The sequence below is a fragment of the Centroberyx affinis genome, unplaced genomic scaffold (assembly GCF_046629955.1).
Source record: "Centroberyx affinis isolate AG114_WGS23_722 - 3 ecotype Tasmania unplaced genomic scaffold, CSIRO-AGI_Caff_v1 ptg001877l_1, whole genome shotgun sequence".
NCBI lineage: Eukaryota > Metazoa > Chordata > Actinopteri > Beryciformes > Berycidae > Centroberyx > Centroberyx affinis.
The window spans coordinates 14619-31057 of NW_027280250.1; the positions used below are offsets into that span (position 1 = coordinate 14619).

The window sequence follows — 16439 nt, forward strand, 5'->3', positions numbered from 1 at the left end:
TGACAGGAGAAGGGCACACTCTGCAAAACATGTATGACAATTTAAATCCACTGAAATGCTGACTGGTTTACAGATAATTCAAGCTGGTTGCCTAGTGACCGAAGCATATTTGTGTGTTTGAGTGTTTTTGGAGCGTTTTGTGTATTTTGAGTCGTTAAGTGCACAGCAACTATTTGTTTTTTTCAAAACTGGCTGCGCAAAGGAGACAAAACTCACGGAAATGTTATTGGCTGCCATGTTAGCTTGATAGCATTCATTTTGTCTTTTGGGTCACAACCAGGCCACAACCATAAACCGAACTATGACACATAGCTTAATTTCTGGCCTGTAAGCATTTTGTGGTCCTGAATCAAGCCACTTTTTAATGGTCAAGCAGTTGTTTGACAGCAGAAACAAAAAATATGTGAGCAACAACATCGTGTTATTTATGTCACTGAAATTCAAAATAACGTATGACAGACTGGTAAGAGGGGTAGTCTTCCTTCCCCTCGCTTCCGGGTTGGAAGTTCAAGGACTACAAAACCCACAACCGCCAGCGCCTGCGCAGTGACGTCACTCTCCGGGAAGTGTCGGACTGGAGCTCTGTTAGCGGTGTGCGTTTGGCAACAAAAGACTCTTTAGAAGGAGTTAGCGAAATTTTTGGACGCTTTCGATAATAATTTGGGGATCATATCAAAGGTAGGTTTGTCGGCGGATTGATATTGACAGATGTTATTTAATTTGAAGGCTGAAATCGCTGAAACGGCAGCTTTATTGTGAATGTTGGAGTAGCTAGCTTGCGTTAGCTAGCAAGATGGCTCCATCTAGTTACTGCGGAACAATAACAAAGACTGAATCATCATGCAAATTCGAGGGTGCTATACGTCCGTATCCAGCACCAGGATGTCCCTCATAACCAGATTTTCAGAGATTTATTTGGCAATAAATGGTTTTAACTGTTTAATTTGGTGATATGTAAACGTGCTGTGGGGTCCCCTCCGTTTCAGGCAGTAGCTATGGCCCCGGCGCAGTGATGACACCGCTGCTATTACTGTCCGTTGGAGGAAGAGGAAGAAGGTGATGATGACACGCAGTTAGCTGGCTGGCTGGCTGGCGGACGGACGGACATAGCTGACTGTCTGCGGTGTCGCCCAAAAACCAGAAGACCCGTGACTGCCGAAGAGAGACGAAGAAGATGCCGAGGAGAAAGCAATCAAACCCGCAACCGGTGAAATGTAAGTCACTCAACCGCATCTTCTAGTATCTTCTGTATCTTCCAGTGAGTTGAATCTGTTGCTGATGTGATATATCTTCTCTCTCTACAACGCTCCATTCATTGTCTCTCTTTCTGTTAACTTTAGGGAAGTGGCTCATGGTTGCTGTTTATCCATGTAGAAATCTATTGCCAAACCTTTTTAAGTTTTACTTAACTGTCTGATAGATGGTTTATCCAATACCTGATAGATCTGTTGTGACTTATTCTGGTTGTTTGCTCTGGATACACCATATTTGATTTTGTTCGACCAGTCTTAACGTTTCATATTGAAGGCTACTTCCCTGAGAGAGGAAGAGAAGAGATAATATTGGAGACATTTTGTCCTTTCAGTAGATGTGTGTGTGTGTGTGTGTGTGTGTGTGTGTGTATGTGTTATCTCATCCTGAATGTTCTGGCTCAGTTGGACTCTCCGCTTCCTCTCTTCCTCCTCTCTGCTTCCTGTCTCCACTTCCTCTTCGTCATGGTAATCAGCCCATACCTGACCTCCCTCTCTCTCTCCCTCCCTCTCTTTCTCCCTCCTTCCTTGTCTCCTTCCCTTAATCCCTCCCTCCTTCCTTTCTTTCACCGCTTCCCGTTTCTCTTCCCGCTCACTCCTTTTCTGTCTTTCGTTCTGAAAAGTGGCAAAACAGACGTTTAACTGTATGGAAATGTCATGGATTGTTATTACTTTAGACGTCTCTGCTGTCTCTTCTCTGCCTCTCTTCTCTCTCTGTTTCTCTCACTCTCCTGTTTCATCCTTTCTTTCACTCTGCTTCCTTTTTCCTGGATCTCTAGCTTTCCTTTCCTCCCTCAACCCCATTCCTCGCCCTCCAACTCTTCTCCTCTGCACTTATCTCATCCTCACCGATTTCCTTTGCTTGCCTGCCACAGTCTTCTCCCCCCTTTCTCTCTCTCCCTCTCTCTCTTCCTCTCCTTGTTCTTCCCCCAACCCCCCCTTCCCCCTACACTTCTTCATCTTCTCCTCTCCATTCCGTTACCCTTTGCTCTTAAAGTCCCACAACAGAATTTGTTTGGCCAAAGAAATCTTATGTATAGTCTCATTGATTCCTGTAAAGAATGACCTTTGTTTATATATGGAAAATTAGTTTTCGTAACTCTCATAAGCATCAATCATAATTCAAAACAAAACTTTTTACAAAAACAAACACTATAAACAGACCTTTTACACCCTGAAAAGAAATGTAATACTCGTAGAACTTTCCAATGATACCCAACTCTTTATTGCAATCTAATGGAAATCTAGATTTGCATTAGAGTCTAGATGGAAAACAGGAGGCGATCTGGCCTTTTGAAGAACCTGCCTGTGGAGCTTCAGGCTGATTCAGTCCCTATATTTTTTTGGCTTCATTCCTACTCTATTCCCTCTCTTAAAACTCACTTTTATTGCCTTTACTTTGATGTTTCTTGCGTGGCTTACATTGGTTTTTGCTTGTACTATTGATTTTATCCTTTTTTGTTTTTATTTACTCCTAAAGCATTTTGTAACTGTTTTGACAAGTTCTATACAAACAACAATGACTGACTGTGTGTGTGTGTGTTTTTGTGTGTGTGTGTGTAGTGGAGTCGGAGGACGGGGCGGTGGTGTGTGAGCCAGGTTGTCTGGTTTTGGAGAGTGACTTCCTGCTGAGCGGAGAGCTGGAGTTTGGAGACTCTGAGATCATGGGCCTGGACAGAGACGCTGGTCAGTGATATATATACTATGCACACACACACACACACACACAGGGTCGCACGCAGAGCGGGAAACCAGCCAAATATTGTAAAATGTTGGCTGTGGCTGGTAAGTTTGTCAACTCTACCAGACACTTTGGCAGGTGACCAATCAACATTTGGAGACTCATTTTATTCTGAAAATCTAGTTTGATGGCAAAATGGTAAAAGATCAGGTTACTAGTCACTGTGGCTAGTGGATAAAGAAGTTAGTTTCCTGCTCTGGTTGCACGATTGGCTTTCACTAGTATCAGAGAGGGGATGTACATATGCCTTCACTGCTGATACTGATCTCTCGCACTAATCTTTAAAGGGATAGTTCACATTATTTTTTGCTGTTGCTGCATGGTGAGTTCCACTGGATCAGTATTCTCTGGTTGGGTTTCAGTAAACATTGACAACACTTTATTTGGATAATCCAGCATTGATACTCTACTTACTATCAGTGACAAAATATAGATGTTCCACAAAGTGTTGCTTGCCTATTTGCTGTATCTTTACAGGCCAAGTAACCATAACTCTGACCTCATTTTGAAACCCTAACCTGATGCTGTTTCTAACCCCAACACTAACCCTGAGATTATCCCAAACCCAGACACATCTATAGACTCAGTAGACTTTTCGTGACACGTTATAATCAGCAGTAGACTATCCAAATAAAGTGTGACCGCAACATCTAGTTAGTATTTTCCTAGCAAGCCAAAAGTGTTCCTCCTACACGCGAGTGTTTTAACAAACACTGCTGTACACGACAGGCAAATCAGGACTTACAAGTATTCTTAATTAGATAGGTGAGCACTCATATCACACAGTTTCTCTTTCACATTGTATCTCTTAGTCCACCTCTTTGTTTGGTCCCATTTTGTTTGACGAACATCTGCTGTATCACTACATTTGACAGAGCATACGAATGATTAGCAGCTTAGAGAAGTGGACTTGAGACTGGGATATAATAATAATAATAATGATAATAATAATACACTTTATTTGTATAGCACCTTTATTAACAGTGTTACAAAGTGGTTCACAAAACAAGTACAAAATCCAGCAGAAAACATAATAAAAAAGAAAAAATATAAGGAAAAGATATAAAAGAGAACGTAAAATCAACAGTAAAACCAGGCTTTGACAAAGGCTTTTTTGTATAAAAGAAGGTTTTAAGAAGGGATTTAAAAGACTAGAGAATTTGCTATGCTTTGGAAGGTCGCTGGTTTGAATCCCCAGGCTGGCTGGGAAAATCCTAGTGAGGAAGTACATGAGAAACACTTTCCCCTCCCTCAGTACTGTTGCTATGCTGGATAAATACGTTTGAAAAATATTGTTGATATATCACACAGTGCATCAATGCCTGCCATTAAATAGCTGAGGAGTGGTGCGATATGACAACCGATACAAAGGCTGTGTCTAATGTAGCGATGCAAAACAAGCTCCACAAACAAAGTAGGTCCCGATTTGCAGAGCAAATTTGGTAATATGAATAATATCATATCAGTGCTGTTATCTAAGCAGTGGTGTCTCTCTACTTGTTGGGCAAGGAATAATTATATTTGCAACAATAGAGCTATTCTTCTGCACACTGAAATGTGTCCAACCTGTTCCATCACTTTTTAAAATCTTTTAAGGGCGTTTGTTTGTTTTTTTGTTTGTTTGTTTTAAAGAAACCACAGCAAACACTACTTTTGGGCCCCAGGCTTTGTCAGGCTCGCTCAGTGGGTTGCAGGTGTTGAAATCGATTCTGCTGACAGTCATGTGACTCTTAAATTTTCATATATATCTTGTATATCTAATTTGCAAGTAGTATACAGGATGTTTAAGGATGTTTCGTCACATGCTACTCACCCACCAGGTCTTCACCTATTGGAAATACTGCTGTAGACTCATTACAGACTCATTATTGACACTAGTTGAACTTTTAAAAAAAATGTCCGCATTGCAATGAGTCACTGTAACTACTTTTTTTTCATCTTTTCTGAAAAAGTTAATATATTTGCATTTGATTCATCAGAAAATCTTACACTTGACATTTTCCAAATACCATCATGGTTCGCCTTCTTTTTTGAATGTTAATTTGTAAATAACCACAAATATACCCAACACTGTTGTTTTAGTAACTGAGAAACTAAACATCGATGTAAATATACGGGTACAACTTTTCCCCGGAGAGTGAGTGTGTGTGTGTGTGTGTGTGTGGACGTGTGTGCGTGTGTGTGTGTGTGTGTGTGGTCGTGTGTGTGTGTGTGTGTGTGTGTGTGGTCGTGTCCTACGCAAGAAGTAATCGTGCCGCCGTTTTCTTCTTCTATATCCAGATTAATTAGATGACAAGCACAGTTTGTGGCACAAGATTGCTTTTGACATAATTTGCTGAAATCCAAAAGCAAAACTAATTTTATGTCAAAATACATATATATATATAATTACAATAACTGTCAAAACGTTCTGAAAGTTAATTCTGCTAGTTTCCATGTAGAGAAATGCTTGATTGCTTAATGATGCATAAAATAAGTTTATTTGACACAGTAGTTTAACACTTAAGTTTACAAATATGGGTTTTAGAATAGAACTGGGCCTCTGAATGGTGGTTTTAGGGGGAGGAGACAAATTTCCCAGCCACAGCGAGTGAATTTTCCACCCAGCATGCAATGCAGTTATTTCTTCTTTTGCAGTCTCTCGCAGTTTTGGCTGAAGAACACGCCCAGACACATGATGTTCCACCGGTTTTCTTTGACAAACACACAAACCCCTTTGTTCTCACACACACACACATTCCTTCTCCCACACAGTTGGACGTATAAGTTATACACACTCCCACAGGGTTATTTTTCAGGATTTTAGGTTTATTGGACATGCAGTTAACTTCAGTTGATTTCAAGTGGGTGATCACTATTTTCCTCCTTTTTGTGTTCTGATCAAGGATTTAAAAAAATGAGTTTTGAAGGCAGATACAGATATTTTGTACCAATCTATACATGTTACCACTTTCATGCCCAAAAACTACAAGTATTCAGTGTTTTTCCCAGACTTTTATTCATGTTAAGGTGGAAAAGCCTCTGAAACAGCATTTATCACATCCCTTAAATAGTCATTTTCTATTTCCAAAAACTTCTCTTTCTTTCTCTCCGTTACTCTCCAGGTATGACGGTCTTCTCTCTGAGCGTGGAGGACGACCCTTCAGTGCCGACAGACTCCGCCTTCCCAGCTTTCCTCTCCTGTAAAGGGTGTGGCCATCTTTTGGGAGACACCCCTTTGGGGGCGGGCTTAGATCTAGGTAGACGTCGCACCATTTGATTTATTTTTACTTTCTGGGGATCGAAAATAGATCGAAAAGAAAACCACTGCACCTGGAAGAGTGTGTGTGGTGAGGTCTGGCCTTTCCACAAATCAGGGCCTCTTATAGAATCAAGGGGAAGGGGAAATCATAATAGCTGCTAAATAAATAATTATCTGTTTCATCTAATACACAACCAGTCAAAAGTTTGGACACACATTTTTCCTTATTTTAACTATTTTCCACATTTTAGAATAATATTAAAGACATCAAAACTATGAAATAACACAAATGGAATTATGCAGTGACCAAAAAAGTGTTAAACAAATCAAAACTATCTTATATTTTTGATTCTTTAAAGTAGCCGCCCTTTGCCTTGATGGAAAGGCAAAGGCTTTGGAAATAAATTCATACATAGGATCAACTTCACTATTTATATTTGTCTAAGAAACACATTTCAAGCATTTAAGCATAATGGCTTTAAGAGAATGAAAAACATGGTACAAACATGGTTCTAATATACTCTTTTTTTTAAAATTTTGTTGAAGGGGCGGGGCTGGACCTGGGGGCGGGGCTTTACTGCCTGACATGTGAGGAAGGCCTTCAGTTAGAGCAGCACGTGGCGATGCTCGACTCGTCGCAGGAGGACGGGACGGATTTGGCCGACCAGCCCGCCGACGACGGCTCCGAACGGAAGAGGAGGGGCGGGGCGGGCGACCTCCCCGCCAAGCTGTACTCCTGCTCGCTGTGCGCCTTCTCCTCGCGCTACTCCAACCACCTGAAGCGCCACATGCGGACGCACGACGGGCAGAAGCCGTACCGCTGCCCCGTCTGCCCCTACGCCTCGGCCCAGCGGGTCAACCTGCAGCGCCACGCCCGCACGCACACGGGCGAGAAGCCGTACCGCTGCCACCAGTGCAGCTACGCCTGCAGTTCCCTCGGCAACCTGCGGAGGCACCAGCGCATGCACTCGCAGGAGAGGCCGCAGCGGAGGGAGAAGGAGAAGAGGAGGGCGAGGAGGAAAAAGACGGACGCCGAAACTGAAGAAGGTAACGTGTAGGGCTGCAACTAACGATTATTTTCATTGTCGATTAATCTGTCGATTATTTTCTCGATTAATCGATTAGTTGTTTGGTCTATAAAATGTCAGAAAATGGTGAAAAATGTGGATCAGTGTTTCCCAAAGCCCAAGATGACGTCCTCAAATGTCTTGTTTTGTCCACAACCCAAAGATATTCAGTTTACTGTCATAGAGGAGTAAAGAAACCAGAAAATATTCACATTTAAGAAGCTGGAATCAGAGAATTTTGACTTATTTTTCTGAAAAAAATCACTCAAACCGATTAATCGATTATCAAAATTAATTAATTTAATAGTTGACGATTAATCGATTAATCGTTGCAGCTCTAGTAACATGGTGAAGGAGTACGCACACCTGCAGGATTACACAAACACATTAAAATATCAGTTGTATAGGAGTGACAGTAGACTTGACCAGGGGGTTTTCAAATGTTTTTATGTCATAGATCCTAAATAGACACACATTAGATCCATCAGAACCCCATTTGATAAGATTTTGTCCAAGGAACCCCCATGTGGGAAGAGATTTAAATGAAGTATCTGTTTCCAGTGTAAGTGGGAAGGTAATGGGGATGAGCTTTCTAATTAATTTATAGTGAATTAACTAGTGAGTAGTGTTAGTTAAACTATTTCTCATTTTGCTGGGATAGTGAACTCCACCATCGGCCACTTTTGCAGCTCACCAGCAATAATTTGGAGGTCTAATTGTAAAAATCTAGTTGGCTGGAAAAAAATCGGTGAATGTTTCTAGTGGATTTTGTGATGTTCCTGCCACTGTGGCCTGCTGAAGAAAGTTTGTTTTCTCTCCTGGTTGCACTGGCAGGGTGGGGTTTGCATCAAAATACAAGGCTCTCAGCAGATTATAACCTTTTTACAAGCCGTCCAGTAATATACTGTCAGTTATGGGCAATACAGTCTAGCATGACTTTTGTACGGTAAATGCCAGATCCCCCTATACTCAACACTCAAAAAATAGAACTCGCTCAAGTAAAAGTAGGAGTAAATATTGAAGTAAAAGTACATACTTAAATATACTCGAAGGTAGCATTACTCTTAGAATCCCACAGAAAACACAGATCACATTTACGCACCTCCTGAGCAAGAGTTTTCCCCCCTAACACAGTACCCAAACATTAAATTACACACACACACACACACACACACAATCAACCAGTGCATCATTTATAACTGTTACCACATCTGTCAATTTTCTCACAAGTAGACAAGTGTAAAATAACCTCCCCAAACTATAATGTAAACATGCCAGCAAATGCCACACCGGTTAAATTGTAGTTTTTCTTTTAAGAGTCTATAGTGGATTTCATATCAAGCAATTCATAAGCAGGAGACCGCATCAGTGTCATTCCAGGAGCCATGTGCAATAAGCCTGACATGCAAAGATGCAACTGAATTGACTTACAAAAAATTCAGGACAGCAACAAGGTCCATGAAATGACAAGTAAGGGCAAGGAAATAAATATAAATTTCCCTGATGGAGAAAATGAAGTGCAAGGGGAAGTAAAGAGAGCAGGTTCTCCTATTCTCTTTTATAGTCTGCCTGAAGAGAAACATAACTTTATTTAAACCGGCATGGGAGCGTTTGGTCATTTGTAATTTTGGAACCACAGGCCAGAGCGAAAAGAAAAAAGGGGAAGCGACGAGTCGAAGCATCACGAAACTGAAAGACTTTGAAAAGAGGAAGAGAAGCTCTCTCTCTCTCTGCTCGACTGCTTATCGATGTGGTAAAACGGACTGGTATCGAGCCGAGGACACTCTGCATCCAGAGCAACTTGTGCTGAGTGCAACAGTAGAGTAAGCTTCAGTTCACCAGCGTTGCAAGCAGCCAATTGTAAAGGGGTCAAAGGTCAGAGGAAGTAAGCCGAGGAGGTAGAAAGGATTGTTTTAGTTCAAGAAAATTGTGTATTAGAGCAAGTAGAGGAGGAAGACATGGGAGAGGCGGTATTTCTTTCTTTCTTTCTTTGGAGTATTTCTTTCAAACTTGTGATAGAAGAGACGTTTTTTCAATATCAATACACATTCCAGTACTTCAACTTCGATGCTGTTCTTATCGTCCTTTTTTCAGTGCCCGTCTTTGTTAAATGAAAGCATATGCAAAGCAGCAGAGTACTCTTTTTTTTCCTGTCTAACATCTGTGTTTGCATTTGCTTTTCTAAACGGATTCAGGCCATACTCTGTTGATCTGCTCTCTAAAAGCCCCTAGGCTAGAAACCAACATTTTGAAGCTTTTCAGCACATTTTTAAACACCTTCAAATTAATACTGATACCAGGAATTGGCATGATACACAGTTTTCGTTTATCAATACCCGTCCCTGTCCCTCCCTACTGGGCTTAGATACAGATTCTGTAAGATTTCTTACTTTCCATCAAATGCATAAAAATCTTACCTAACACACCTTTAAAATTAGAGTAACTAAACCCCAAAACCACTTTTTTCAGCTGAAAAATTTAGTAGTGTTGTTGATGGATTCCCTACTACTGATATATCTCCATATATAAAAAAAAAACAACAACAAATAAATATGTGAATATTCGATTGTTATGATCCACCCCTAATCGGTAATGTCAATGTTTCTTTTTCTTGTCTGTTACTTACTTCTCCTCTCCACTCTTCTTCTCTTCTGTCCCCCCCCCCCCCCCCTCCCTCCCTCCCTCCCTCCCTCCAGATGCGATGGTGTCAGACCTGACCCTGCGAGTGTCCCAGGACTCGGGCTACCTCCAGACGCTGGGGGGCCTCGGCTCCCCCTCCGCCCCGCTGCCCGTCCTCCTCTTCCCCCTGTGCTGCCGGCTGTGCGGCCTGACGCTGGAGGAGGCCGACCTGGAGGGGGACAAGGCCGAGGGGGAGGGGGAGGGGGACGGAGGACAGGTAAGTTTCCTAAACCTTTGATTTGTTGCTTACGTCCGAAACCACTTTGTTGTGATTGGTCGGCTCACAAAGTTTTCTCAAATTGAAAAAACGTTCTGCTCTGTCTAAAAAAAAAAGATGCCAGGCATGGCAACTTTGCAGCGTGTTTGCTGTCTGTCCGTCTGGACTGCTCCCGTTAGACTTTCATGTAAAAAAAAAAAAAAAAAAAAAAAATAAGCAAAATACACCCTTAGTGGCCTGAATAGAAATTAACTTCAGAATTAACATAATATGCATGTTCCGTTTGATGGATGTTTTTTGCCAAAGTGCCTCGCAGTACTGTGACTGCATACATTTTTGCGTTGGAGGCTCCAGTAGGAAATAAACCCACGACTCTGACTGAATGAATGAATGAATATTTTATTTTCGTGTCTGGTCATTTACATGACACATTAACTAACAACAAATCAAACATTCCAGTATGTTAACCCACCATCATCTGACAACACAATACATAGATATCATCCAAACCTAAATATAAACATAAATAAAAACATAAACATCATCCAAACATAAACATAAACCTCCCACAAATAACGCACCAGGAGATATCCCACAATGGAAAGAAACTGCAAATATACAAACATACAAACACAGCCCCCTAAGCACAAGACACAATACACAAATCCAAACCCAAACAGGACAGAATCTGCATCTGCATCCATTAGTGCCAAACACTGTATATTTGATCCAGTTCATAAACCAATATAGTTTGCAGTCCATAGAGAATAGAGTATAAGGAATTTATCTATCATATGTTACTTTTCTCCTCCTATCCCATGCTTTAGAGCAGGAGTACTCAAATACAAATCTTAAAGGTCCACAAAGAAAATTTTCAATTAGACAAAGGTCCGTTTATTAAGGTCAGTCAAGCTTTTAACGAATTATAATTAAATTATTAAATTAATAATATAAAATTAAATATAAAATATATATAATATAAAATTAAATTATATAAAATATATAAAATTAAATTAAATAAAACATAAAATTACATATAAAATTAAATTAAATTAAAGCTACAAATCACCATTTCCCCATTATCCCCATCCCCCAAACCTGGTTCACACACCCAGCCACCAGAGGTGAATCAAACCATCCTAAGAATCAAAGTCCAAATACGTCCAGAACTATTGTACATTGTGTCAAACACTGTTGCTTAATGAGAGAAGTGGCACCTTTGGTCTGCTGCCAAGACTTTGAACTTTGGCACAAAAGGTGTGATGACCAGGCAGAGACACTGATGCAAGTGTTCATGGGTGAGTCGGCTGCGGTACTCGTTCTTCACCGTGTTCATTGTTGAGAATGCAGACTCACTGCAGGCTGGCCACCTTTGAACACGCCATTTTAGATTGATTCACGTTCCAAATCTAGGCTAGTAGCTAACAGCTGACGAAACGAGCTGCGCTGTCAGCTTGATTACACCGGTCTTTGTTCTCTTCTCTTGTAAAAATAAAGTTTGAAAAAAAAAGTGCGGCTCTACAGTATGACGTCGCGTCCGCGACTCACCGCTGTCATGGAGATGACGGGACGCTGAATGTGATTGGACCAAACCAAAGCAGAGTAGACGTCCTCACACAGACAGTGGAGCAGTCGGGCATTCAGAGCGCTGCTTGCAGTGGAGAAAGCGGATAATTTTGACTCGTTGCGTTGCGGCGAAGTCTCGCAGATAATACAAATAATACATATGAAAAGTATAATTTGCTCAGAGTCCGGAGACAGTTGTGGTTCGGTCCGGATCCGGACCGGAGTCCGGACTTTGAGGATGACTGCTTTAGAGAGATATTCAGAGAATGCAAAAACATTATCAAAAAGGTATACAATTAAAGCTCCATTCTCAATACCTACCAAATCTAAATCAGGAACATTAACTTTTTTAAACAATATTTGTCGTAAATCATGATTTAAAGGACAGTATAGGATGAAATGAGTTTCCTTCTCCACTTCATTCAACTCCCAATATTCACAGATTCTTTCATCTTCAATCACACTTCTGTATCTTCCAGTTTCAATATGTAGTGGTAGATCTTATCTGTATCTGAGTGATCTCTGACTTTTAGGCAAGTTATACTTAACATATTTTTCACATTTGTAGTCTTTCTTAAATAAACAGTAAGTTCTCAATTTTTGGCTTTTGCCAAATTTCTTCTGCCCATGATTGTATGCATTTAGCCTGGACTTGGTATTTAAACTCCTCCACCTCCACATTTGCGCTTTGGAAATAATTTTCTTCAAGTCCACACTCTTCTAATAAATCAAGTATTTCAGATACCCATTCACCTCCGACAGACAAATCCCAAGAAAATACTTCACTAGCCACCCTGTTGTCCCACCCCATATCTCCATTAACTGCCAAAACAGGCGCATATTTATGAAGTCCCAAAAAGAATCAAATTGCCCGATTATGGACACGTTCGTTTTTCTGAAACCTTTTGTAACCCCATATTCCTGACACATAATCTAAAACAGGACATACACATGTTTGATAGAGTTTGGAATATGTAGAATAACCCATATCTCTCAGCATGTTAGTTTTACCTATAATACCTCCCAATGCCCTACTTGCCAAATCTGCTAGAACTGATGCACCATGTAAAAAGGACATACTTTCATCTAGAAACAAACCAAGATACTTATATTTATCTGTAAACTCAAGTTGTTTCTCACCAACACAAAACTGAAAACTACTCATTTATGTTTATTTATGAGTTTATGTTAGGCTGGCTTTACACAATGCAACACTCATGCAATTAGTTGCAGGTTGCAAATACTTTTACTGTTGCTGTGTCACCAAACTCAACCTGAACAATCAAATGATACGGAACTCCCAACACAACTAAGTTGCACAGAACTGAAGTTGCATTCAAGTACCATGCACCATGTAAAGCCAGCCTTAGTTTTTTACTCTTTTGTAAAGTGTTAAGTTAATATGTAAAGATTATCATATTATTATTATTATCCACTTACCTACACAGGACCAGGAAAGTTTCTATTTCATGTCCTGAATGCTTGTTGTGTTTATGTCCAGGTGTGCCGGCGCTGCTCGTTGGACCTGCTGTCCAAAGACCCGGCCGGTTCTCCCTGCAGCCCGGAGGTTTCCCGGGGGTCCCGGCGGGGTCGGCGTGGTCGGCGGAGCACCGAGCTGTACCGCTGCCCCCACTGCCCCTTCCTGTCCCACTACCCCAACCACCTGGCCCGCCACGCCCACACCCACTCGGGGGAGAAGCCGCACCGCTGCCCGCACTGCCCCTACACCTCGGCGCACCTCGACAACCTGAAGCGCCACCTGCGGGTGCACACGGGCGAGAAGCCTTACCAGTGCCCCTCCTGCAGCTACGCCTGCGGGAACCTGGCCAACCTGCGGCGCCACGAGCGGATCCACTCCGGGGCCAAGCCCTTCCACTGCGGCGTCTGCGGCTACTCCTGCAACCAGAGCATGAACCTGAAGCGGCACATGCTGCGGCACACGGGCGAGAAGCCGTACGCCTGCGCGGAGTGCGGCTACACCACGGGACACTGGGACAACTACAAACGCCACCAGAGGAAACACGGACACAACACCGACAGCTGGGACAAACACACACCCATCAACGGCCTCAGCTGGGGCAACGACACTCAGGAGAGCCAGAGTCAGGGACAGGAGGATATGTAGGGTGTATGTGTGTGTGTGTGTGTGTGTGTGTCAAACGTGCATCAGGGTTCCTACGGTAACGTAATAGGAAAAGATAGAGAAATTGGTCTGTGCTTGTTCAAAAACAAAATTTAAATATCATAGAAATTAGTTTTTCAACATCACACTGAGCTTTTTAACATAAAAGGACAAACAAAGACCCTGACAAACTGCTTTATATGTCAAGAAATATGATGCGCAAAAACCTGTAGCAACCCTGATGTACACGTGTGACCTCCTTTAGTGTGTGTGTGTGTGTGTGTGTGTGTGTGTGTGTGTTATACACTGGTGAACCTTCAGCCCGTTCAGGTTGGGGCTAAACTCAGGTGCCTTCTACGGCCAGGGACTGACTGAATGACTGTAATGCTGCACTGACTTAATCTACGGGCATTAAAACACCAGCATGAGAGTGTGAGTGTGAGTGTGAGTGTGAGTGTGTGTGTGTGAGTGTGTGAGAGAGTGTGTGTGTCACTAAAACAGTGTGTCTGTGAGAGTGGGATCAGTCTTATTGTCTTAACGGTGACCCATCCAGGAAATGCAGTCCACAAAATCATATTTTGAATGAGATTGTTGTAGCCAGTTTCAAAACCGTGTGTGTGTGTGTGTGTGTGTGTGTGTGTGCCACTGCTGTTTTCTGTAAGCTAACAGTCATGAAGCCAATCTGATGAATTGAAATGTATATTTTTTTCAACAGATAATCTATATTTTGTAAATGTGGGTGGATTTGTGTGAGAATTTAATGGTGTTTTTTTTTTTTCATATTACCAGAGTGAACTGTTTTCATTTCCATATCTTCTCGCAAACTTTTTAATAAGTGGATTTTGAGGAAGTGGCCTGGGAGGGGGTTTTCATCTTGGCAAGCTTGGTTTGGCGATAGGATTCTGTTTTACAGTCGGGTTCCTATGCGGTTTTCAAAATGTGGGTGAATGTATGGAAAATGAGTTTGATAATTTCCGGAAGTTGCACAAAAAAATCTGTAAAAGTATGAAAAAATACTGATGTTCAGACCTGATGTAAAAGTTGTGGCTACATATTGGTGATAGTTGATGCACTGTTATTTCACAGGGGGGGGATCTGGTTGTGATGAATAATCTTAAAGTCACATTGAAATGAAAAATTACTTTTTCACCTTTTGTTAGACAATTCAACAATAAATGCCAAAAAAAAAAAAAAAAGAACAAAATCCTATTGCTTTTACTTCCTGGAAAACTGTATTTTTATTGATTAGGCCCCTCCCATCACATAAAACTTGCAACTTGGCTATTTTTTTTTTTTTTGAAGAATCCAAAATTTGTGAAGCTGAAGATTACGCACAGAGCATTTTTGAGTTTTTGAACACTTTTGAACAGTCCCTCCTTCCACTCCCAACATCCGGTTTCAACCAGAAATGAGCCAAATCACCGAAACATTAAAATGCCATTTCCTTGTGACTTTAAGCTACAGAGAAAATGCTGCCTTATCAAATTCCTCAAATGCATTAAAAGAAATCAAAGTGTGGAATATATGGAATGTCAAAATGTAAAAGTCCCAGGAACCCAGCTGTAAATGTAAAGGAAGTGAGTAGAGCTTTCTGTCTGAACCCACCAGGTGCTGATGGGGCGGACTGGGAGGAATTTCTCAAATAAAAATGAGTCTGGCTTGATTCAAACACAGACAGGAAACTCACTTTATTGTCTAGAGGCAGGTTAGACTTTTAGAACTGAGTGGATTTGCTGCGAAACGAGGCTGTGAGAGAGACAAAATTTACCAATATTTGTTTGGTGTTTATTCAAAATATTGTCAAACTACTTTTCACAGAGTTCACACTGGATTATAACACAGGTGTATTGCAGACAGGCAAAGTCAGGAAATTTCTGTCTCTGGGGAAGTCGCTTTGCAGCAATATAGCAGAATGGATTTTCCAACTTGTTTCACACATTTGTTGCATTACATGGTGGTTTTCAGCCTGACTGCAGTGGAAACCAGACTCTTTACTCTTTAGTCTTCCTGATTAACAAATCAAGAAGGAATAAAATCATAGAAAAATCATGGAATTTGACCTCAGGGCCACGGCGGGAAACCTGTCAACCTGTCATTTCAGCAGTTTCTTTTTTGACAAGTTGTAGTTTAGTTTGCACTCACACAAATCGTTTCAGGTTTAACCCTTCGGCTCCTGTCGGGTTTGGACAGAAATCTTTCAATGTCAAGCTCTGTTAAGCAATGCTAACCCGTTTGGCCTGGGCCTAAACCCCAAAACACCATTAATCCAGGCATTACTTGAGTGTGATTAAAATATCGAATTAACCATCAATCAAAATCAAATTTAAACTCTGAATTTCTCGGGTCCAGCAAGCGTTTACCAGAGTGAACTAGTGACAAAAGTATAAAACGGTAACACTTTACAATAAGGGTCACTAAGTTAAGGGTTAGTTAATGCTTAATATGCTTAATTAACGTTTAATTAATGCTTAGTTAACGCTTAATTAATGTGTAATTTACTAATGGTGTTCATGTTAACTAAGGTATTAATTTAGACATTTTTAATAGTTTCTTTAT

The 16439-nt window shown here is 41.2% G+C and overlaps 1 protein-coding gene across 1 annotated transcript; it reads left to right on the forward strand.

Annotated features, from left to right (window-relative positions):
- Positions 1–568: 568 nt before the first annotated feature.
- Positions 569–15636, forward strand: LOC139653116 (zinc finger protein 513-like). Its single transcript, XM_071530069.1, has 7 exons — positions 569–678; positions 987–1214; positions 2814–2936; positions 6096–6230; positions 6779–7279; positions 9996–10195; positions 13263–15636. The coding sequence occupies exons 2-7, from the start codon at positions 1175–1177 to the stop codon at positions 13884–13886; spliced, it is 1623 nt and encodes a 540-aa protein (XP_071386170.1). The 5' UTR covers positions 569–678; positions 987–1174; the 3' UTR covers positions 13887–15636.
- Positions 15637–16439: the final 803 nt, after the last annotated feature.